Here is a 24034-nt window from a genome sequence, read left to right as displayed (position 1 = left end):
CTTTCCCATTCTACATTCAAGATATAGAGTTTCAGTGAATACCTTACTCTACCCTGGAGTGTCCATGGAGTTTATTTGAACATATTTTAATTTAATGCAGTTAACATTTCCATTTTAAATCTCAAGTTAATATTAATGTGGTTGTTAATAAAAGGTGGTTTAACATACCCTTCAGTCATGTAAATGATTGATGGCAATAATAGCACATGTCAACAAAATGAAATGGCAGTACTGGTTTGGCACTCGGTATCGGCAGATACTCAAAATTCTATACTTAGAATCTGTATTGGCAATAAAAAAGTAATATCAGTTCCTCCCTAAATAACATTCTGCCCTTTGATTTATGAACGGTTTAAGCTTTAGGACTTGTATGTGGAATGAAATAGTTGAATTGTCCTGTGTATATAAAGACACATTTACAATTTTTTACTTCATTCATAACAATAAAAAGCAGCAAGAGAACACAAGATTTGATAGCATTAAAAAAAGCATTTTTACGCCTCTCACAAGTGTTGAATACTCCTGTTTCCTGACTCCAGGTTTCATATGAAAAGACATGATGAGTGAAATGTAGATTTGCTGGAAATAAACTTTAAATAATAAGATTTTTTCTCCTCCGTGGCACAATGTGTAAATTCAAATCCAACAGTGGAGTTAATCAGCTTTGGGTGTGCGGGTTTGTTACTGTACTAAGAAATGACAAGATCATTGCCATCTAGAAAATGAATGGGACCACAAACCCTTCTTGATAGTGTTTAGGCATGCCTGATCTACACCATTAGTGTTAGGTAATGTGCATGTGTCAGTGTTAAAAGAGCAACACTTTCTAGTGTTTCCCATGCCAACACTTTAAAGATGTTACGCTGTAACATCTGTACGCCCCCCCGCCACACACACACACATACCTATCACCACCACCACACGTTCCATCCCGTCTCCTCCTAATGAAAGCAGTGGCATCAGTAGAGCATGGAATAAACTAATAGAGGGGGGTGAGGTGGAGTAGGGGGGGGGGCGCCACTCATGCTTATCAACATGCAAATGTAGCTCTAAAGGGAGAACATTAAAATCTGACTGAATTTTGTCTGATGTTTAAACAGCTAGTTACCCCCCACTTCCCCTTCAGCCTAACGCCCCCTTCCTCCCATGTCATCACACTCTCTCTCTCTCCTGGCTTTTCTTTCTCTTTCTATCTATCTCTATCTATCTCTCTTTATCTATCTCACCATCAATCTTTCTGTCTGAATTCATTAGTCATTATGAGTTATCTCTGTTACAGCACAAGAGCTAAATCTATATTCAAATATTCCATTGCTTCTGGTTGTTTGTTCACCCCACAATGTTCGGCATTAGAGGAAACACATGTAATGTCAATGACTGTGTCGCCATGACAACATGGCACCCACCGAGAGAATGAGAGAGAGAGAAAGGGAGAGGGAAAGAGAGAGAGAGGGAGTGAGTATGAGAGAGAGAAAGATCAGTGGCATTGCTGAGTTGGTAAGTAAATACTAACATTGACACACTGTCTTTTTTCATCTTATAAGAAAAGCAAATACTGTACAGCAGGATGAATCATTACATATTTGTCAGATGGATTCTTTTTTTCTCCATTTCCAAACCACCAGGGCGTTTTTTAGCTTTCTTTTCTTTATGGTTTGTTTTTTGGATTCCTTTTTTATGGGCTCGGTTTGACGAATAGTGTGTGACCGTGATTTTGTGTAATTGGGTATGGGTGAGTGTGTGTGTGTGTAATAAAAAAGTAATAATGTCCCAAACATACACAGAGGGCCCTCAATCTCATTTGCATTGAATTACTTTGCATTGCAGTTTTGCCCCTCATGTACAGTAACATCAGGATGAATCGAGGCCAATGTAGCCCTCAGCTATGTACTAGCCAGCCTGTATGACCGTGTAATGGAATGCGAATAACTCCTCCTGCTATGATATTGAAATACCCACAAATGATGCATCGTAATTCTGCTGAACGCTCTTGTGAAGTCCGAGTGAGGGCAGAGGTAGAGACGTAGATACAAATCTCATTTTGTGTTGTAGGCTTTTTTGTTGCATGCCACAGAGTCGTAGAAATAATGGCCAAAATACAAGCTAAAATAGAGAATGAAACCAGGGCATCTTCAATCAATGATCGCAGCATCATGACAAAAACGAGAGAGCTCTGATGACAAATATCAAGGAGGGGAGGGAAAAACCAGGCTGTTGTTGGGTTTTTAACATTCTGTCTGACCGACGTCCTCTGTGAACGGTGCTTTCAGATGCAGTGTTGTCATGGTGACACAGAAGCATCTCAGACTCTGTAACAGACACACCTAACAGCAAAATATCCAACATGAAAGCCAACTGCTAGTGTGGTTCGCTCTATAGCTTTTACCCCTGATTATCAGAGTGAGGCTAGGAAACCATTAGCGCTCTTGATATCAATGAGGTACAGATGCGTTGAAGATAATGGAAAATAGTCAACCTATCCCTCTGCATACTGCAGTCTTTGCAAATTTCACTGACTTACACACACACACACCCACACACACACACACAAATGCTCACACTTACAAGCTCTGCACATTGTCCATGTGATAAGCAGAAACCACCTGCTGTCTTGCAGAACCTCTCGGTTGAGAGACGACTATGTTTTATTAACAGAGCCATTGATTTATTTAAATGGCCGGTCCCGCGACGAACCGTTACTGTACACGTCCGGGTCGTGATAACAAGCAGCTCGGGACGTACAATCAAGGTCTCCAGGGTAGAGCCTCACAGCCCACCTGCGTCCCCCGTCTCTCACCCTGCCACTCGGCCACTCTCCCCCTCCCTGTTTCTTGTACCTTTCAACTACAAGGCTTGAAGCTGAAGACCCTTGCAAGATATGAGGTGTGAAGGGACCCCTGCCTCTCTCGTTCTCTTTATCTCTGCCACTCATTGTCTTCCCTGTCGCCACAGTCACTTCCAGCTAAAACAGGAGTCGCGCCAAAATCTCAGCTACCCTCTGTCTGTCGGTCCGCTTCTCAGTCCGTCTGCAAGTCTGTCCGCCGAGTTGAGCGATGTGGGCCTGGTGTTCCATGTTTCCGGTTTGTGTTGCTTTCCCCGCCTTTCTTTTCTCACTCCCTTCTTTGCCTTCCAGGTTCTTTAGTAACATTGTGCTGAGTGGGCGGGACTACTCATTCAACAGCGACGGCTACCTGTCCAATCCGGTGCTGGATGTGATCTCCTACTCCGAGGGAAAAGGCTGGGAGGAGGTCAGTGAGCTAGCCTGCTAACTGCTAACTAACTTGACTTACCGCCATTTCACACCCCATGAATTCTGGCTATCTAATCCTCACGTATGCGCGAAGACATGCAAATACTCTCTCTCTCTTGCTCACTCACCTCACTTCGCTAACCACACTAACCGCTGTGCCTGCTTACCCTTCCTTCACCCTTCCTGCTTTCGCTAACAGGCTAACTCAGCGGCTCATGTTTGTTTCCCCCGAGAGAGGGAAAGCCTGTGCTCTTGTTTTGGCTCTTTATTCACTCGCATCCCTGACGTTTTCAACTAACCTTTCAGCACGCCTTATGTTTACCCACGTCTTTGCCTCAAGGCCGAGTAATTCACATCCATCGCCAGCAACTAGAGTTCATTCAGCGTGAATCTTGATTCCCTGCCATCCTACTGTCAGTGTCAAGGTGGGCTAATCTGACCCAGTTGTGGCTGAATGATAACATGGGCCCTGGTGTGACGCTCTTGCACTTCATTTCCCATGGCACCTGAGCAGATTTACTTAGAGCTTTCGTCTATGATCAGGGAGGAGAGTGAACAAGCAGTGAATGATTGAGCTCTGGGACCAGTACATTACCTATTATATAATGGAAAGGAGCCAGACCGCTTATGATATAAATGGGCAGATATAGTCTCTGTAGATCCAGAAGTACTTTCATTTTCATTTCTTGTTCCCATAATGAACTGGATTTCTAAATATTAGGAATATAATTGGCCATCCTGCGGTCGTCATGCATTGTCGTGACATTAGAACCAGACAACTCGACTAAAGATCAGATGAAATGGTTCTCTCTTAGCACTAGTGATTTCAATAAAAAACTGTGAATGAATGGAGGAATTAATTAATAACTTCAACTGAGGTTGCGGTCTCTGTCGCTTCTGGTGTTTTCTTTTTCCCAGTAGGCAGTCTCCTAAGTAAGCTTGTGTGCAGTGACACCGAAACACTCCACATGCCACATTTTCCGCAAACCGGCGCTGTGAACAAAAGACACGCCGCTCCACACAAAGGTTTCCTCCTTCCTACTCACGCTCTGTATCCTTTCTAAGTGGCTTTAATTGATCTCCTGCAGGTTGGCACGTGGCAAAATGGGGTCCTGGACCTCATCATCCAGCCCTTTTCTCGCTACGGCTCCTTCCTCAAGCCGCTGGACGACACACAGCACCTGAAAGTGGTCACCCTGGAGGAGAGGCCTTTTGTCATTGTTGAGCCTGCCGACCCGGGCACCAACTCTTGCATCCGGGACTCGGTTCCCTGCCGACTACCACTCAACGCCACCAAGTAAGACCTGCTGGGGAAGATGTTTTTAATGGCTGACCATGGTTACACTGTTAGCATGTTTTACCACGAATGACCGTGGTTGAACCAAGTAAGACCTGCTGGGGAAGATGTTTTTAATGGCTGACCAGGGTTACACTGTTAGCATGTTTTACCACGAATGACCGTGGTTGAACCAAGTAAGACCTGCTGGGGAAGATGTTTTTAATGGCTGACCAGGGTTACACTGTTAGCATGTTTTACCACGAATGACCGTGGTTAAACCAAGTAAGACCTGCTGGGGAAGATGTTTTTAATGGCTGACCAGGGTTACACTGTTAGCATGTTTTACCACGAATGACCGTGGTTAAACCAAGTAAGACCTGCTGGGGAAGATGTTTTTAATGGCTGACCATGGTTACACTGTTAGCATGTTTTACCACGAATGACCGTGGTTAAACCAAGTAAGACCTGCTGGGGAAGATGTTTTTAATGGCTGACCATGGTTACACTGTTAGCATGTTTTACCACGAAGGACCGTGGTTGAACTATTTACCTGTTTCATTGTGACGTACCGCGGTTCAACCTTTCCAATGTTTTGTCTTGGTTAACCATGACTGAACCGTCTAGGTTAACCATGACTGAAGCGACTAGTCACGGTTGAACCATTCAGATGTTTTAGCCCGACTGAACAAAAAACATTGCTTCTCATTATTGATATACATAACTAACATTATGTTTCAAATACAATGCGTTACTCCATTCTAAAATGACATTCTGTAGCTCTTTCTAAAATTGTCACCGGCTAACACTTCCTTTCCTCCAGTTATTCTAAGTATTGAATTGCATATAATGTGTATAGATTCACTAATAAAATGTCAGTGAATATGTAATATAACATTTGAACTGAATGTCTTTAGAATGGTTGTCAAAATATCAGATCATCCACAATACGCCCTAGTAATGCAGTAAAAAATGTATTCAGAGATCTGCTAGTAATTTTGAAGAACTGCTTTGAGTTATACACATGGTGAGAATTTTGTATTCTTATTTTTATTGTTCCAGCCAAAGCATCCAATTAGAATTTTGATTGAAGTTTCTCTATCAAGTACACTTTTTTGGGATGCAAAACAGTCTAACCAGTAACTTGCCATTGAAATATTGTTGTGTATTCTTTCTTGTCCTCTCTGATAACCTCTCACTCAGTGTTTCACAGTCTGTCTTGGTCTCTAGAGGTCTACTGAGTTTGTTGTGTGTTCCCAGTCTGTCTGATAAGATGTCTGGTAACAAGGCCTGCTGAAAGTGAGATAATGAACAGAAAGTTACATCACTTGTATTGGCTCATGGAGCTTGTCCCAGTTTAATCAGCCTGCTTTGAAGATTCCATTCAAATCTATAGACCTTCTGCACTGACGTGAGGGCTGTCATAGTGGGCAGACATTGATATCTGCCCAGTTAAACCTTCAACTTTTTCCATATATATTTCTGTTGTTAAGCTAATTGCTCGGGAAGAGTCTTTATGTTCTGTTAAATCTCCTGCTTTTGAGGAAAACCCACACAGACAATAGCTTTTAATCCAGTTTTAATGTAGTCCACCTGTCTGTCCTGTATCTAAAACTGAGCAGTCCAACTACAGGCAGTATTGATCCATTTATGCAGCTCTCGCTAATAACGCTACATTCCTCCTTGCCCTTCTGTGTCTCCCTTCTGTTTCTCTCTCTCCTCTGCCTCCTGTCTCTACCCCCTCCCTCCCTGTCTCCTTTTCATTCCCCCTGCCTCCCTCTCCTCCCCTCCCCTCCCCTCACTTTCTCTGTCACCAGTGTGCCGGCAGATGAGAAATCGTCAAAGCACTGCTGCAAAGGTTTCTGCATCGATGTCCTCAAGCGATTGGCCAAAATAGTGGGCTTCTCCTATGATCTCTATCTGGTGACCAACGGCCGACACGGGAAGCGGGGGAGTGATGGGCAGTGGAACGGCATGGTCGGGGAGGTCAGGGGTCGTGCATTTCTTCCCCCATTTCTCTTTCCGCTCTCTGTAAATAATTCATTCAAAGAACAAGTCTAAGGTGTGCCATTTAATTTCCTCCTCGAAAATCCCCTTAAAGTCATCGCGGAGACAGAATGAGACTAAGAACTGTCAAGTAGATTAGCATCCCCTGGTAGTAACTCTGGAAGTGTTTGGCTTGGAGTCTTGGGCAGATGCCTCATTATTTGCAGGGACGCCAATCCCCCTCTGGGTGTCGGGATTAATACGGTCGGTTAAAAGAGAGGAGATGGGCATGTTAAGTGTCAGCCCCCATGCACAGTGACAGCAATGCTAAGGGTGTGTTGTGGTGTTTACACGGCCACCTCAGGCTAGGCTCTCGCTACCAGGTGCAGGTGTCCCTTCTTCCCAGCCGTGAGGCTCCCCAGCCGCTCCTCGCTCTCAAATCTCATTAGCGTAACCGGTTGTACTACTGAGACAGCTGCAAGTGCCTGTGAACGTGAATGGGCCCGTTTTTTTCTGTTCCTAACTGCAGTTCCCCCTCCCGCCCACCAGGTGGTTTACAAACGGGCCGACATGGCCATTGGCTCCCTGACCGTCAACAAGGAGAGGTCAGAAGTCGTGGAGTTCTCCGTGCCCTTCGTGGAGACGGGCATCAGTGTCATGGTGTCCCGTAGCAATGGCACCGTCTCGCCGTCGGCCTTCCTTGGTGAGCAGGGCTGTGTAAGAGCTCATGAAGGCCTGCGAAGGGCCTTGGAAGGCCTATGCAGGGCCTATATTGGACTTTGAAGGGTTTGTAAAGTGTCTGTGGTAACGCAAATCACCTGATATACCCCGACCAGCATTAACCTCCATTAAGGAAAACGTTGATTTCGGTACCTTGGTTTAGTGGCAAAGTTGTCAAGCTGGATTTCACAGGCTTCATCTCCTTTTTTCCTTTACATTCTTACTCATGTATTTTTCACTGTACCTACAGTTAGTAGGGTGAAGACTTCTGAGTCAAAATATTTCCTTAACACGTCTACGTTTCAAATCGCCTTAGCATAATTCCGGACTTAGCCCGGCCCTGTAGAGAAACGAAGTCTTCAGACAGGGCAGACATTTTAATCCTACAGCCTTCGATCGAGACGTGACGGTATGCCTAAATCAGCAGCCCGGATCTTAGATAATACAGTGTGAAATGCAGCAAGGTAATGGCAGCTCATCAGATATGACTCAGTAACACGCAGCAATCTGGCCATCAGAGGCATCAGGGGATGGGAGTGAAACGAGCTACTTTAGACAGGAACTCAAATTGCACAGACTGCATACATTTTAAGGTTCAGACACACTAAAATAGCACAGCTTGTATATTAGCGTGTGGCTTTCATCCCCGAAGGCTCTGTTTTGGAGTGTGGTTGTATGTACACTATCTGTCAAGTAAGATTTAGGAGACACTCTGGACGTGAACTGTATCTGATGGCTACCCGTTGTTTTTTTTTACCCAGAGGCCGTTTTGTTTGAATCGAGGGTCACTGATTTGATGTTGAACTACGTGTCCTTGGCTAGGACTTAGAATTCCCTACCTGGCCAGATGCCAGAGTAATCTCCTGGCAAGAAAATAACTTTGCTCTGTTTTCGTTTTGTCAACTGTCTTCGTTCGACCTCATTATTTCTGAGCTCCATTATGACTAGGGTTCCTGTAGAACCTTTAATAATTTGAAGAGACTCCGCTTCTTTATTCATAACAATCGCAAAATAACTTCACGACTATTTCATAAGGCGTTGACAAATAAAAAGTGTTACAACATTGCATATTTACAGTGTTACGGCACGGGCATCGTATCGACGTCTCGTTACCACCAACATCTTTTTAAAATACGACTGCCGCTACCATGGATATGAGAATGGTTGTTTGAGAATTACTTTTTATATAAAATCCCTTTCTTGTCTGTTCTTATCAGCGTATGCTGCTTATAATGCATGCCCGATGGCCAGCCTTTAAAGTCAAACATACATCATCTGTTAGCGGGCTGCTGTTCCACGCAAACTAGGACCTGCATGCACAAACGCTCCAATACCTGCATATATTTAATGAGTAATCGGTAAAGGTGCAACATGCATACATTCTTGAAATGAAACGATGTGGTTTTACAACCCCGATAAAAGGCAAACGGTGGAACGATTGTCTAATGCATGTACGAAACATTTCCACGTCCCAGTGTAACTTACCGACGCTAAATTGTGTACTTATTTTGACGATGGCCCGTGGGGATTAGGTAAAAGGGAGGGCGCTGTGTAGGGAATGGGGGGCCATGTGGTGGATTTAAGGGTTGCGTTCTAGCGAGAACCTTCCAAACGAGCCCTTGTCTTTGTCTTGTTTCAGAGCCATACAGCCCCGCTGTCTGGGTGATGATGTTCGTCATGTGTCTGTCCGTGGTCGCCGTCACCGTTTTTATCTTTGAGTTCTTCAGCCCGGTTGGCTACAACCGCAGCCTGCAAAGTGCGAAGAGTAAGTCATTCATTAGTATGGCCGTTGGTATTTCAGGTTAGCTCCACTGAAGCAGTTGAAGTGGCTGTGATGAGTGAGTACTGTACCTTGGGGATATTTCCTTTCCATTCAATGTCTCTTTTATTTCGATTTATCTTTCAACCTCCCCCTTCCGCTCTCTCACTATCTCTGTCTCCCTTCTCTCAATTCCCTTTCCATCTCTCTATGCTTTCCTCCCCTCCCCCAACATCTCTATCCAGAGACAGGTGGTTCTAAATTCACCATAGGAAAGTCCATCTGGCTTCTGTGGGCGCTGGTTTTCAATAACTCTGTGCCCGTGGAGAACCCCAGAGGAACCACCAGTAAGATTATGGTGCTGGTGTGGGCCTTCTTTGCTGTCATCTTCCTGGCCTCCTACACAGCCAACCTGGCTGCCTTCATGATCCAGGAGGAATACATTGACACAGTGTCAGGTCTCAGCGACAAGAAGGTGCGTGATCAAAAAGAGCATTCTGATACAGCCGAGCTGGCCCCAAGGTCTGTTTCCCTAGACTGCCGTTCCTCAAATGTTTCACGCTTATCTTAGAACGTGCACATTCCCTGTCATGGATTAACAATAATGGAAACTCCAAACCATTATTGCTAATCCATAATGGGAAATGTGCAAATGCGTACTTGGGGAGTTAAATAGAGTATCAGAGTGCAACCCAGAAGCCGATACAAGTTGTTTGGCTGGCGGTTGGTCTAGTGGTAGTGCTTCTGCAACCTCCTATCCACTTATGCATTGATAACTTCCTTTCCCTCAAGTTCTCTCGCATCCTGAAGAGATTTGTAAAAAAATATGCAAGGAGAGCGGAATTTGGTAGTCTTTGAGGAAATGCAGACGGAGTTTTCACATATAAGATCTAAGGATTTTGGCTAGACACTGGACAGCATGTTGAGAGGCAGCCAAAAATCACGAGATGATAGACACTGAACTTGCTGAGTTGGTGTTGGAGATTTTAGCGGCCATCTTTTGAAATGTTCCTACGTTTTGGCCACTCTTTGATTTTTCGACATGTTGCCTGAGGTGTTGTCCACCTGTCCAACTTCTTTATGCTTGCATTATTCAGAATGTATTATGTAGCTACATTTTTCTCAACACTTATTCTGATTCTCGTCTTTTAACACTATAATTCTTTCTAGTACAGTATATCTTGAGTTGGTGTAAAACAGATTACATGTAAATAATAAAGAAAAAATTGTAAGTGTAATCAGTTACATTACCAATGGATAGTTGTGTGATCACATTACATATCTCTTTGAAAATCGAAATGATAAATTCTTGGATGGCTTGCAAATTCATAATAGATCTGTGTGCAATAGAAATCTTGAGACCTTTTAGCTGGTTTCTAACATAGGCTTATGATATTGCAGTAAATGGCTGACTTATAAAGAGTTGCAAGTCTTGATTTGTTGACATAAATGTTGGGTGCACGTATTCAATGTGTGACATTTTCTATTTTTTATTTCTTAACCATCATTATAAAATACACTTTAATTGTCAATGGTGTTCAAGCAGTCTAAGTCGCACCTCCCAGTCTCATGTAAGGCTGCAGAATGGGTTCAAATCAGGTCTAATGCTCTTTCAGCAGAATCCTTCCCCTTTACCTTTCATATCCATCAAATAATACATAAAGCATGCTCACCCCAAAAAACTGAAAGTTTGCAATGGACACACTTTCCATTAAATCCTAAAACTTAGCAGCTTATAGATAGGCCCTATGATTCTGCTTGCTCTGGACTCTAGAAAAGTGCCATCAATTCCCTAGTTGATATTCTGTTATGTGTCTTGCGTTTTGAAAATCCATCTTGATAGGCTACATTTGCGCGGCAAGTCCACAGAGGACAGCGTGTGCACTGGTTTGAAGACAACTTTTTTACACGGCTCTATAATTACAATGATGTGAATCTCCCTGCTGCTCTCTCTCTATTATTTGCACCTTACGGATTGTGGTTGTGATTGGCTACTCTCAAATGACTAAATGTAGCCTATAATGGTTGAATTGAAGAAGTGTAACTTAACAGCCTATAAATCATATTTTTTTAAACCAGTGGACAGTCAGTGTTTTATTTCTTGCAATATCATAGAGCAAATTATATTTGGATCCCAGATAATATGGAATAGAAATTTGGGGGATTACCATCTAAACTCCTCTATGGTGTTGAGCTTGACATATGGTCAACACGTTTTTTAACATGTTTTTTCAACTAACACACAATGCTCTTTTTTTATGGAAGTCAAAATCTGAAATTATTGAGACATCAAAGTGTCGCCAACGATAATGGAAACAATGATCATTTCTGACATACACACTGCACAATCAGTGCTCCATGACAAGAAAACATTCACAAAAGAGTGATCTAATGAATCTATTTCTGTAATAAGTCAAATTCTCCATCAAATATTATTTAATGAATGTGAATGACTGGAAATCTGACAGCCATTTCTGACAGATTTCCAGTCGAACGTATAGCTATGAATAGCTTTATTGTATCATTATTTATTTTGGAAAAAATCAACGCATTACAAACATATCCAACCCAAGAAGTAATGGTATGATGTTACTGCGACTGTATTCAACGCTCTCCTAAGGGACCCCCAGCCGTTCCATGTATTTGATCTATTCCAGAGCAAGACCAGCTGATTAGATTTGTCAGCTCATCATCAAGCCCTTGGTTAGTGAATCAGGTATGGCTATTCAAGGCTACCACAAAATGGTGAAATGACTTGGGGTCCCTAAGGAGATGGTTAGCTATGTTGACTCTAACTTTGATTTAAATTAATTGAAACTACAATAGTTGTCGTTCAGTTGGTTATATCCCTTCTTGGCTTCTACCAATGCCTTTTTTGTGTTTATGTCATTGAGAAGTAACTGAAGGGAATTAAGGTATTTTAGTTAGTTTGGGTGAAGCAAAACCATTACTTCTTATAACTTTGGACAGGTAACTGAGGCAACTTCTGATGGAGAGCTGAGAAGATTGTCATCAGCAAAATAACGCTAAATCTAAACCTGGCCAGGACATAGAAGCTGGGAAGTCATTTCGATAATTTTTTTCTGTGTTCCCCCCTTCTCCCCAACAGTTCCAGCAGCCCACTGAACAGTACCCCCCACTCCGCTTCGGCACCGTCCCCAACGGGAGCACGGAGGAGAACATCCGCAGCAACTACGCCAACATGCACAACTTCATGATCCGCAACAACCAGAAGGGGGTGGAGGAGGCCATCGACAACCTCAAGACTGGGTCAGTTTTACGTGTTTGTGTGGATTCGGTCAGTTTCCTATTATTTAGCCTGTGCTGTGTAAATTACGGCACGAACAGATGCAAGCAGCCTGAAACAGGAAGCGACCACCTGGACCACCTTTGTTTCTCTGTCGTACACCAGTGTATGTGTACTTTTGGGCTGGTTAGAACGTACCATGTACGGAAAGCACAGGAAAGTATTACTGGTGTTTTCGCTGTTGTCATATCATACTACCAGGCCCCGAATGACTGATGCCAGTCCCTGTCCAAAGTCCTCCTGGTTGTGTTGCTGATCAAGCAGCTGCCTGACGACTCCGGTTGTCACTGTCCTCACCCCACCTGACAGTCTCTGTCCTCACCCCACCTGACAGTCTCTGTTCTCACCCCACCTCTGTCCTCACCCCACCTGACAGTCTCTGTCCTCACCCCACCTGACAGTCTCTGTTCTCACCCCACCTCTGTCCTCACCCCACCTGACAGTCTCTGTCCTCACCCCACCTGACAGTCTCTGTCCTCACCCCACCTGACAGTCTCTGTCCTCACCCCACCTCTGTCCTCACCCCACCTGACAGTCTCTGTCCTCACTCCACCTGACAGTCTCTGTCTTTGTCCACCTGGTCACGCAGCTGGCGTGGATTATGTTTAAAGACTCAGGACGCAGCCCACATGCATTTACTAATTATTATACTGTTTTACTCTTCTAATCACAGCCAGAAGAGGTATCTGTAAAAACACATTGTGATTACTGCTGGTGTAAATGAGGCTTTATAAAATACATTTGGTTGATTAATGGATATTTTGCAATAATTAATAAATGCATGTGTGCTCTTAAAATATTCACCCTGCACAACCAGAAAAGGACTGGCCAACCCTCAGAGTCTGGTTCCTTTAGGATTTGCTCTGACATTAGGGGTTTTCCTAGCCACTGTGCATCAGCCCTTTTGTTGATTGCACTTTGGGGTTACAGATTGTAAAAGCACCTTGTGACAAATGCTGTTGTAAAAAGTTATTTGTAAAATAAACTTGATTGACTGATTGATCATTTCAGCTGGTGACATGCCATGCAAAACTGTCCGCTAACTGTCCGTTTCGGTGGCACAAGACAGTGTATTATCTTTACCCAGATGCTGTTCACCCAAACGTTGTAAAGAATCTATAATAGCCTAATTATTATTTATTTTCATGCTTGCTTCATAGGCTAAAGGCATATCCTACGGATTATAACTCTTTTGTCTGTTCATTAAAAACTTTATTAGGATCATTTATTCATTTGGTGGTTGATAATGGGAGAAAGTTAAAAACATGTCATGTCATTTGATGCTTCAAGCTGCTTGGTGCTCTCAGCTCTTTCTACAATCTACATTTTTCTCTTTTATTAGGAAATCTTACCACCACATATGATTCAAACATAAATTGAGAAAAGGCCCAGTGAATGCTGCCTCAATAGTCGCTCACTGCGCTGCTTGGCTGTGTGTTTCAAGATTCCGGCCGTGTTCATATTAATAAGAAATTACATTTGACATTGTGAAAAATAGATGATGCTATTGTATCCCTCGCCCTACTTAGTAGTAATTCAATGGTTTAATGAAGGCTGTATTCAACAACTGTATTCACACTTGTTTTTAATATTCATTGAGTGTACTTCTTAGTCATCACTGATCCTGTGTATGAAAGTGTAGTTTAGTGAAGCTATACGTTGTATAAATTACAGACTGGTGGAACGTTGACTTGCAATGTTTATAATCTATTATGTATTCACATTGTAAGCACCACCCCCAGGCAATATTTCAGAGGAAACACTGCTATAATCAAAAACATATTACAATAAACTAATGAAGTGCATAATTAGTACCGTTTTGCTTTATGTATTGCTAAAGAAACGATACACTTCTCCTTCTGTCCCAGGCATTGAAGAAATATTGTGTTAGGTCAAAAACAACCCCTGAGATATAACTCAAGCCTGGGTTGATCCAGAGGCCAGAACACTTCCGGATAATCGTCAAACATTTTAGCATGCAGAACATATCTCAAGTCTTCTAACAGAGGGCAATAAAACGCAAATTTGACTTTTATTTTGCCAAAATCACAAAATATATAAAGTATTTCCTTTTCAGCGACACAGTAAAGTCCCCGAAAAGTAGGTTTCAGTAAGTAAAGTTGTCTTTTTTCACATATCTTGACTTCAGTGCTACTGGTAGATGAACATCACCTAATTTTACAAATAACACTGAAAGGTTATATTTTGCTGTCATTAATTCATAAAAAAACGTACAAAAATGAAATATAAGTATATCCCGAGTTTAAATAGCTGGTGTTACCCACTTTGGCTGAAATAACGTTTCCTGTAACTTTCTATAAGTGCCTTACATTTACCCACTCTTTTACAGTACTCAACTGTATCATGTTCCAGGGCTTTTTTGCATGAAAAGACGGCTTCAAGTCCCTCCACAGCATTTCGATCAGATTGAGATCTGGGCTTTGACTCTGCCACTCCATAACCCTCCATATCTTCTTTTTGAGCCATTCTCTTATGCTGTGTTTTGGATCATTGTCCTGTTACAAGATCCATGTTTGGTTCAGCTTCACTTTTTGATAGATCCCCTCACATTCTCCTCAAGAATTCCTTTCAGCCATTCCATGTAGGCCAGGTTTGTGCAGTCTCTTTTTTGACTGTTGAGTCATGCACTTCAATATTGATTGCGCAATAGAAGCCTGTAGATCCCAGAATTGCAGTTCTTCCTATTTTAATTGCATAAATAATTTCACAGTAAATTTTTTTGAAGAACCTTTGTCAATGAATGTGATAAACTTTCCATGCATCTGTCAGTACAAAAAACAACTATCAATCAGTACAAAGAAAGACAACTTTCCTGGGACTGTAATACATTTTCCACATGATTGTATGGTTCGTGGCTGTAGCTTTCTTTGATAAGAGAATATACATTATTTTATGTTGAAACTGAATTGATTGTTCATTTTACAGTTCTCTGTTAGGTTAACACCACAGTAATATGTTGCTATGTTATTGAGATTTTTCTGGCATTCTTCAATAGTATTACTCATTCGTCAATAGTCATTTTATTATCATTTGCCTAACAATCAAAATTTCCAACCCATATTGCGGCAGATTGCCAGGGTTGGAGTCAGTTTCTGTACACCAAAAATAAAATCCATGGATTGTAATGTTGTAAACATTATTAGTATGTTCAGAGTTTGTAGGACAATAGAGCACCTAAAATAAGCTTTTCTCCACACTCATCTCTAATTTATAATAATTAATTGCCAGTTTTCCACAGGATAGACACCTTCACCGTCTTCTGATGAGGAATATGATGGCCAAATGAACATGAAACAGGATAGACACCTCTTCAGGTCGTCTTCTGATGAGGAATATGATGGCCAAATGAACATGACACAGGATAGACACCTCTTCAGGTCGTCTTCTGATGAGGAATATGATGGCCAAATGAACATGACACAGGATAGACACCTCTTCAGGTCGTCTTCTGATGAGGAATATGATGGCCAAATGAACATGACACAGGATAGACACCTCTTCAGGTCGTCTTCTGATGAGGAATATGATGGCCAAATGAACATGACACAGGATAGACACCTCTTCAGGTCGTCTTCTGATGAGGAATATGATGGCCAAATGAACATGACACAGGATAGACACCTCTTCAGGTCGTTTTCTGATGAGGAATATGATGGCCACATGAACATGACACAGGATAGACACCTCTTCAGGTCGTCTTCTGATGAGGAATATGATGGCCAAATGAACATGACACAGGATAGACACCTCTTCAGGTCGTCTTCTGATGAGGAATATGATGGCCAAATGAACATGACACAGGATAGACACCTCTTCAGGTCGTCTTCTGATGAGGAATATGATGGCCAAATGAACATGACACAGGACAGACACCTCTTCAGGTCGTCTTCTGATGAGGAATATGATGGCCAAATGAACATGACACAGGATAGACACCTCTTCAGGTCGTCTTCTGATGAGGAATATGATGGCCAAATGAACATGACACAGGATAGACACCTCTTCAGGTCGTCTTCTGATGAGAAATATGATGGCCAAATGAACATGACACAGGATAGACACCTCTTCAGGTCGTCTTCTGATGAGGAATATGAAGGCCAAATGAACACGACACAGGATAGACACCTCTTCAGGTCGTCTTCTGATGAGGAATATGATGGCCAAATGAACATGACACAGAATAGACACCTCTTCAGGTCGTCTTCTGATGAGGAATATGATGGCCAAATGAACACGACACAGGCTAGACACCTCTTCAGGTCGTCTTCTGATCAGGAATATGATGGCCAAATGAACATGACACAGAATAGACACCTCTTCAGGTCGTCTTCTGATGAGGAATATGATGGCCAAATGAACACGACACAGGATAGACACCTCTTCAGGTCGTCTTCTGATGAGGAATATGATGGCCAAATGAACATGACACAGTATAGACACCTCTTCAGGTCGTCTTCTGATGAGGAATATGATGGCCAAATGAACATGACACAGGATAGACACCTCTTCAGGTCGTCTTCTGATGAGGAATATGATGGCCAAATGAACATGACACAGTACAGACCAAGCGTGCCGCACAAGCCCTGAAAAGTGAAGCCAAAACGTCTCGATCGCCCCCTAGTGAGTGGTCCCAGTATAGGTCATAAACCCCGCCCTCCCCATGTTATTCAATGGGACGCGAGACCAACTAAACAATTAAATTACCCTTCAAATATATTTTTTCCGAAGCTGGTTTCTGTCATTTACTGTAGTTTGTATCACGCTAATGTAAATTCAAGAGTTTGTTTTTAAAATAAGTTTGTTTTTAGTTAGTTATTTAATGGTCTAAAAACGGTGGTGTGACGTCGTGATTCACAGCTGTGATTGACAGCTATCTGAGCCGAGGAGCCACTGAATCTTCGGAGGACTGAGGAGATTGGAACTTTACATTTAATCTCTAAATTTCTATAATTGATATCATTTCACACGGACATAATGGGTTGTTCTGCAGTACATTGTGCTAACCGATCTGGCATTTCCAATCGATCTTTGAATTTTTTTCGGTAAGTTAAATTTATAAGCTATTTAATTAGTAAATAAATGTAATGGGCTAGCTAACGTTAGCTAAAAGACAACAAGCCTCGTTAATAGCCATGTTAATAGCTAGCAAGTGATCGTTAGCTAGAAGTTACCAATTATTTTTGTATTAGGCCTATTCTAAATTAAGGTTAAACATGATGTAAGTTGGCTATAACATATCGTCTAGGTTTAACAAGCAAAGGTTGGACTGTACTTGGACTTGCGATTGATTACGGTATGCGCATTCTGCGAGGGAGAGTGAGGGCGGGGCACAGGGGTGGGGCCGTTGATTTCGCGGCTTTACGGCTTTACTTCCTTCTCGCTACTGCGCATAACTACTGCGCAGAACTGGTCCCAAGATCGCTATCTGCGCAGACGCAAGTCCAAGATGTCAGCGCCGTATCAGGACACTGGTGGCTTCATTTTTCACCAATGGAAAAGAGCGAAAGGGCGTCGTCCATTATTTTTACAGTCTATGGTACAGACACCTCTTTATAGTAATTCTGTCATTCTGTTAGTTTTGGACCAGTTGTTAATTGTGGTTACATAAAACATACTTTTGCAAGGTCGTCATTGTAAAACACAACTGGTTCCCTATTGGCTTTCCTGGTCAAGTTAAGGGGAAATAAAATGAACATACGCATCATGTTGGAAGCGTGATGGAATTATACGTTTCTCTCCCTGATGCAGAGGAGCCATCAGACAATTAATCATTTTCCAAATATTATTTCACTACCAGCAGCCTATTCCTCAATGGGATTTGACATACCGTGTTATTGAACCTCACATGATGCATTCTGTCTTGTCATTTGATCTCTTTTCCCTTCCCTCCCTCGCTCCCCTTCAGTAAACTGGATGCCTTCATCTATGACGCGGCCGTTCTTAACTACATGGCCAGGAAGGACGAGGGCTGTAAAGTGATGACCATTGGCTCGGGGAAGGTGTTTGCAACTACAGGATACGGCATCGCTCTGCATAAGAATACCCGCTGGAAACGACCACTGGACTTGGCCCTGCTGCAGTTAGTGGGAGACGGTACGGAGAGAGAGGGGGGCCAGGGGAGTGTGGGGATGGGGGAGAGATGGGGGGTCAGGGGAGAGTGGGGGGTCAGGAGAGAGTGGGGATGGGGGAGAGATGGGGGGTCAGGGGAGAGTGGGGATGGGGGAGAGATGGGGGGTCAGGGGAGAGTGGGGGGTCAGGGGAGAGTGGGGATGGGGGAGAGATGGGGGTCAGGGGAGAGTGGGGGGTCAGGGGAGAGAGAGGGGATGAGGGAGAGATGGGGGTCAGGGGAGAGTGGGGGGTCAGGGGAGAGTGGGGGGTCAGGGGAGAGATGGATAGTGGAGAGGGGGATGGTGGAGAGGGGGGTCTGGAGAGAGTGGGGGCTCAGGGGAGAGTGGGGGGTCAGGGGAGAGATGGATAGTGGAGAGGGGGATGGTGGAGAGGGGGGTCTAGAGAGAGTGGGGGGTCAGGGGAGAGTGGGGGGTCAGGGGAGAGATGGATAGTGGAGAGGGGGATCAGAGAAGAGGGGGATGGTGGAGAGGGGGATGGTGGAGAGGGGGGTCTGGAGAACGGGGGAGCAGGGGAGAGAGTGATGGTGGAGGGGGAGTGAGGGATGGAGGAGAGGGGAATCAGGGAGAGAGGGATGGAGGAGAGGGAGAGAGGGATGGAGGAGAGGGGAATCAGGGAGAGAGGGATGGAGGAGAGGGGAATTAGGGAGATAGGGATGGAGGAGAGGGAGAGAGGGATGGAGGAGAGGGGAATCAGGGAGAGAGGGATGGAGGAGAGGGAGAGAGGGATGGAGGAGAGGGGAATCAGGGAGAGAGGGATGGAGGAGAGGGAGAGAGGGATGGAGGAGAGGGGAATTAGGGAGATAGGGATGGAGGAGAGGGAGAGAGGGATGGAGGAGAGGGGAATCAGGGAGAGAGGGATGGAGGAGAGGGGAATCAGGGAGAGAGGGATGGAGGAGAGGGGATCGGGGGAGAGAGGGATGAAGGAGAGGGAGAGAGGGATGGAGGAGAGGGAGAGAGGGATGGAGGAGAGGGGAATTAGGGAGAGAGGGATGGAGGAGAGGGGATCGGGGGAGAGAGGGATGAAGGAGAGGGAGAGAGGGATGGAGGAGAGGGGGAGAGGGATGGAGGAGAAAAGGATGGAGGATATGGGAAAGGGGGATCAGGGGAGAGTGGGATGGAGGGGAGAGGATCAGGGGAGAGGGGGATGGAGGAGAGGGGGATTGGGGCATGCAGGAGAAGTTGATAAATGTGCTGGCTTGTTAGTGGCCGGCTGGCAGCATCAATCTATATCTCTGGCTTCTGTGGTGGATTGAAGTCGGGGAGGATGACAACACTTTCCTACATACACATTAATAATGTATGTCTACAGAACTACACGCTGTAAATCTAACCATAGACTTACATACTGTATGTTTTACAGTACATCTTCATGTACATTTTACCGTAGACTACATACTCATCAAACACTAGACCTAGATACTGTACATTTTACTGTGGACTACATTATCTAACAGTAGACCTAGATAATGTACATTTTACTGTGGACTACATTATCTAACAGTAGACCTAGATACTGTACATTTGACTGTGGACTGCATCATTTAATACTAAATATAGATTGTGTCATTTTACTGTAGACTACATCATCCAACATTAGACCTTGATACTATACATTTTACTGTAAACTACATAATCATCTAACAGTAGACCTAGATACTGTGCACTTTACTATAGACTGTGTCATCTAACAGGAGACCTAGATACTTTATATTTAACTGTATACTCCATAATCATCTAACAGTAGACCTTGATACTGTACAGTTTACTGTAGACCTCAATTGTACCTTTTAGAGTAGAACTACATATGCTACATTTTACCATATACCAATGTACTGTGCATTTTACAGTAGTCTTTCTTAATCTTTTACAGCACAAATATATTCTATACATCTAACAGTAAACCTACATACTGTACTTTTACATTTATATTACTACATATTGTACTGTACATTTTATGTACTCTACATTTTACAGTATACCTTCCTATTATACATCTTACAATATACAGTACCTATGTGCTGTACAATTTACAGTAGACCTACAGTTAGGTCCAGAAATATTTGGACACTGCGATCATTTAAATAATTTTGGCTCTGTACACCACCACAATGGATTTGAAATTAAACAACTGAGATGGAGTTGGACAAAAATATTGTATGAAACATTTAGGAATTGCAACCATTTTCATACACAGTCCCCTAAATTCAGGGGCTCAAATGCAATTGGACAAATTAACACATTCATGAATAACATTTTTATTTTTAATACTTTGTCGAAAATCCTTTGCAGGCTTGAAGTCTGGAATGCATGAACATCACCAAACTTTTTTTGTTTTTTTACATTGTGATGCTTTGCCAGGCCTTTGCTGCAGCTGCCTTCAAATGTTGTTTGTTTGTGGGACTCTCTGCTTTAAGTTTTGTCTTCAGCAAGTGAAATGCATGCTTGATCAGGTTGAGATCAGGTGATTGACTCAGGTGATTGACTCGAATATTCCACTTCTTTGCCCTAAAAAACTCCTGGGTTCCATTTGCAGTTTTGCAGTAAGGAAAAGTGAAGCGCTGTCCAATCAGTTTCGCTGAATTTGGCTGAATATGAGCAGACAATATATCCCTATACACTTCAGAATTCATCCGGCTGCTTCTGTGTTCTGTCACATCATCAATAAACACTAGTGACCCAGTGCCATTAGAAGCCATACATGGCCATGCCATCTGGAAAGATGATGTGGTATGCTTAGCCGATCTTAGCCTTCTCCATACCTTTTTCTTCCCATCATCATGGTACGGGTTGATCTTTGTTTCATCTGTATATGAATGGTTTTCACTTTGTGGTGAACCCTCTATTTGCTCTCGTGAAGTCTTCTCTTTATGGTAAACTTGGATAATGATATGCATACCTCCTGGAGAGTGTTCTTCACTTGGCTGGATGTTGTGAATGGGTTTTTTTTTTTACCATGGAAAGGATTCTACGATCATCCACCACTGTTGTCTTCTGTGGTCCGGGCCTTTTTGTGTGGCAGAGCTTACCAGTCTGTTCTTTTTTCTCAGAATGTACCACACTGTTGATTTGGCCACTCCTAATGTTCCTGCTATCTCTCTGATGGATATTCTTTGCAGCCTAAGGATGGCCTGTTTCACTTTGCATTGAGAGCTCCTTTGACAGCATGTTGTTGGTTCACATCAGCAGCTTCCAAATGCGAATGCCACACCTGGAATCAACTCCCAGACCTTTTACCTGCTTAATTGATGAAGAAATGATGAAGGAATAGCCCACATCTGTCCATGAAACAGCTTTTGAGTGAATTGTCCAATTACTTTTGGTCCCTTGAAAAACATGGAGCTACATATTAAAGAGTTGTAATTCCTAAACCCCCAATTTGGATGTGAATACCCTCAAATTAAGAGAGACTGCACTTTAATCCCATATTAATGACTTAACGGTAACAACCAAAATAACAAAACTTGTGTCAGTGTCCAATTATTTCTGGACCCAACTGTAAATACTATATATTTTATAATAGACCTACAGTATGTATTCTCTGCTTTGTAGTACGACTTGATATTCTCAAGACTATTTACTCCTGTAGTGTTGGATTGATTCTGGGTGTTTGTGACCCAGGTAGAGGCTGAACTATGCTTTTAGTCCATGGACAACCACCTCAGAATGTTTCACTAATCCTTTCATCGAAAGAGATCTACAAGTATTTCATTCAAGTACTGTGTCAGAACGACTTTGTGTTGCCCAAGGGGAAGAAATACATATTTAAATATACTTCTAAATTGGGGCTGTATAGAAACAATCTAAACCATTTACAAACATTTCTTCCAATGTGTATTATTTTCAATGTATTTAATCAGTTAAATTCTAATAAAACCTAAATACATTTGATATTAAATACATTACATAACTAAACATATTTTCTCTAATTTACATCATTTTAAGTATATTAAAATATGTTTTCTCTGATTTGGATGTTACAATCCGATTCGGGGTTTTCCCGATTGAGGGACTATTTCGTATATATCTTTTTTCTGTCACTCATTTGGTTCTGTGATTAAAGAGTGGGGTTATTCTGTGACTGTTGCAGAGAATATTGCAGCTCAGTCTCAGTTGAACGGTCTTTGGAAAGATCTCAAAGCAGCTTTACGAAGCCCCGGGTTCTGCTGCTGTCATTATTAAGAACTGAATGTGAAAGAGACCAGGAACAGATGCTTATTGAAATATGATGAATGAGATTAAGAGTCTTCCACAGTTTAGGATCATGCAAATTTGCATTCATTGTTGAAAACACAATTGGCAGTGTGGTATAGTCTCTTTGCAATCCGAGAGATCACTATAACTGTCCCGATTGGGAGTTCCTAGCTACACATTCTTGGAAGAATATTTTTCTCCTTTTTATTGAGTTCTATTCGAGTGCATTTTGACATTCGAGTCAACATGTTAATTCTGCTAATCCATCTATCTTGGATTTGACAATGGGATTTCCAACACAGGACAATTAACCTAAGGTTAATATATGTAAAGTTCTAGTGTTATAACTCCGATGAACAGGGTTTAAAAATCATGTTTTGTGAAACAGCTAGCTACTATTGTAATGCAGACACTCTTTGGACCACATGTGGATGCACATTTCAATGTGTGTTTCCTGCTTGCTGCTGATCACGTGCTTCATGGCTTTCTCTCGTTTTTTTCCTTCACAGTGCAACAGTTGTTTGATATATTGTACTAATGGTTGGTGTCGGCAGTCCTATCAGTGTCTGCTTGCTTTCATCTTAAAGCACTGTCAGGGTCACCCTTAGCACTGGAGACTGTGTTTCCAGGACGTTTTAGACCTTCATCAAAGCTGTGCAACTTCTCTTTCCATCTCGCTTCTCTCTCTCTCTCTCTCCCGCTCTCTCTGTCTCTTTCTTTTTTCTGCTCCTTTTGTCTTGCATGCACACACTCACTCACTCGCTCTCTATCTCCTTGTTACACACACAGAAGCTTACTCACATTCTTGCTTTGCCACACACACACACACACACACACACACACTTGTTCTCCATTTCTTGATGTTTCCTGCCATCACATACCAGCTCTGAACCAGACACTTCCTTGCCCCACCTCCTCCTTACCTTTCAAACCATTGTTTCACCAGCTCTCCCCTTCCAGGGATAAGACACTGTATGTCCTATAACATTGGCCAATAATCCCTTTTTCTCGATTTTATTTCCTCCCCGTCCCCTCTTCTTTCGCTGCCAGACGAGATCGACATGCTTGAGCGCCTGTGGCTCTCGGGGATCTGTCACAACGACAAGATTGAGGTGATGAGCTCCAAGCTGGACATTGACAACATGGCTGGCGTCTTCTACATGCTGCTGGTGGCCATGGGGCTCAGTCTGCTGGTGTTTGCCTGGGAGCACCTGGTCTACTGGAAGATCAGGCACTGCCTGGGCCGCTCCGGGGGCATGGACTTCCTACTGGCCCTCAGCAGGGTGAGTCTCTGGCCGGCTGGCGTTTAGGGGTTGTGAGGGAACTGACCACAAAGCTTCTTTTTTTTACCTGGTTGATATACAGTCTATTAATTCTGTAGAACCGGGTCCAGCTG

At 43.0% G+C, this 24034-nt stretch overlaps 1 protein-coding gene across 1 annotated transcript in view; it reads left to right on the top strand.

Moving 5' to 3' along the window:
* Window positions 1–24034, top strand: part of grin2da (glutamate receptor, ionotropic, N-methyl D-aspartate 2D, a) — a 50595-nt gene that overhangs the window by 19358 nt on the left and 7203 nt on the right. The window contains exons 4-12 of the mRNA XM_029122948.2: window positions 3134–3248; window positions 4339–4547; window positions 6344–6512; window positions 7062–7215; window positions 8872–8997; window positions 9237–9466; window positions 12101–12261; window positions 18225–18412; window positions 23689–23921. Of these exons, the coding sequence (XP_028978781.2) occupies window positions 3134–3248; window positions 4339–4547; window positions 6344–6512; window positions 7062–7215; window positions 8872–8997; window positions 9237–9466; window positions 12101–12261; window positions 18225–18412; window positions 23689–23921 (1585 nt within the window). The remainder of the gene's footprint in view (window positions 1–3133; window positions 3249–4338; window positions 4548–6343; window positions 6513–7061; window positions 7216–8871; window positions 8998–9236; window positions 9467–12100; window positions 12262–18224; window positions 18413–23688; window positions 23922–24034) is intronic.

Source organism: Esox lucius, chromosome 10 (genome assembly GCF_011004845.1).
Source record: "Esox lucius isolate fEsoLuc1 chromosome 10, fEsoLuc1.pri, whole genome shotgun sequence".
In the NCBI taxonomy this organism is placed as follows: Eukaryota; Metazoa; Chordata; class Actinopteri; order Esociformes; family Esocidae; genus Esox; species Esox lucius.
Note: the sequence above shows the minus strand (reverse complement) of the source record. Positions and strands in the feature narration are given on the sequence as shown.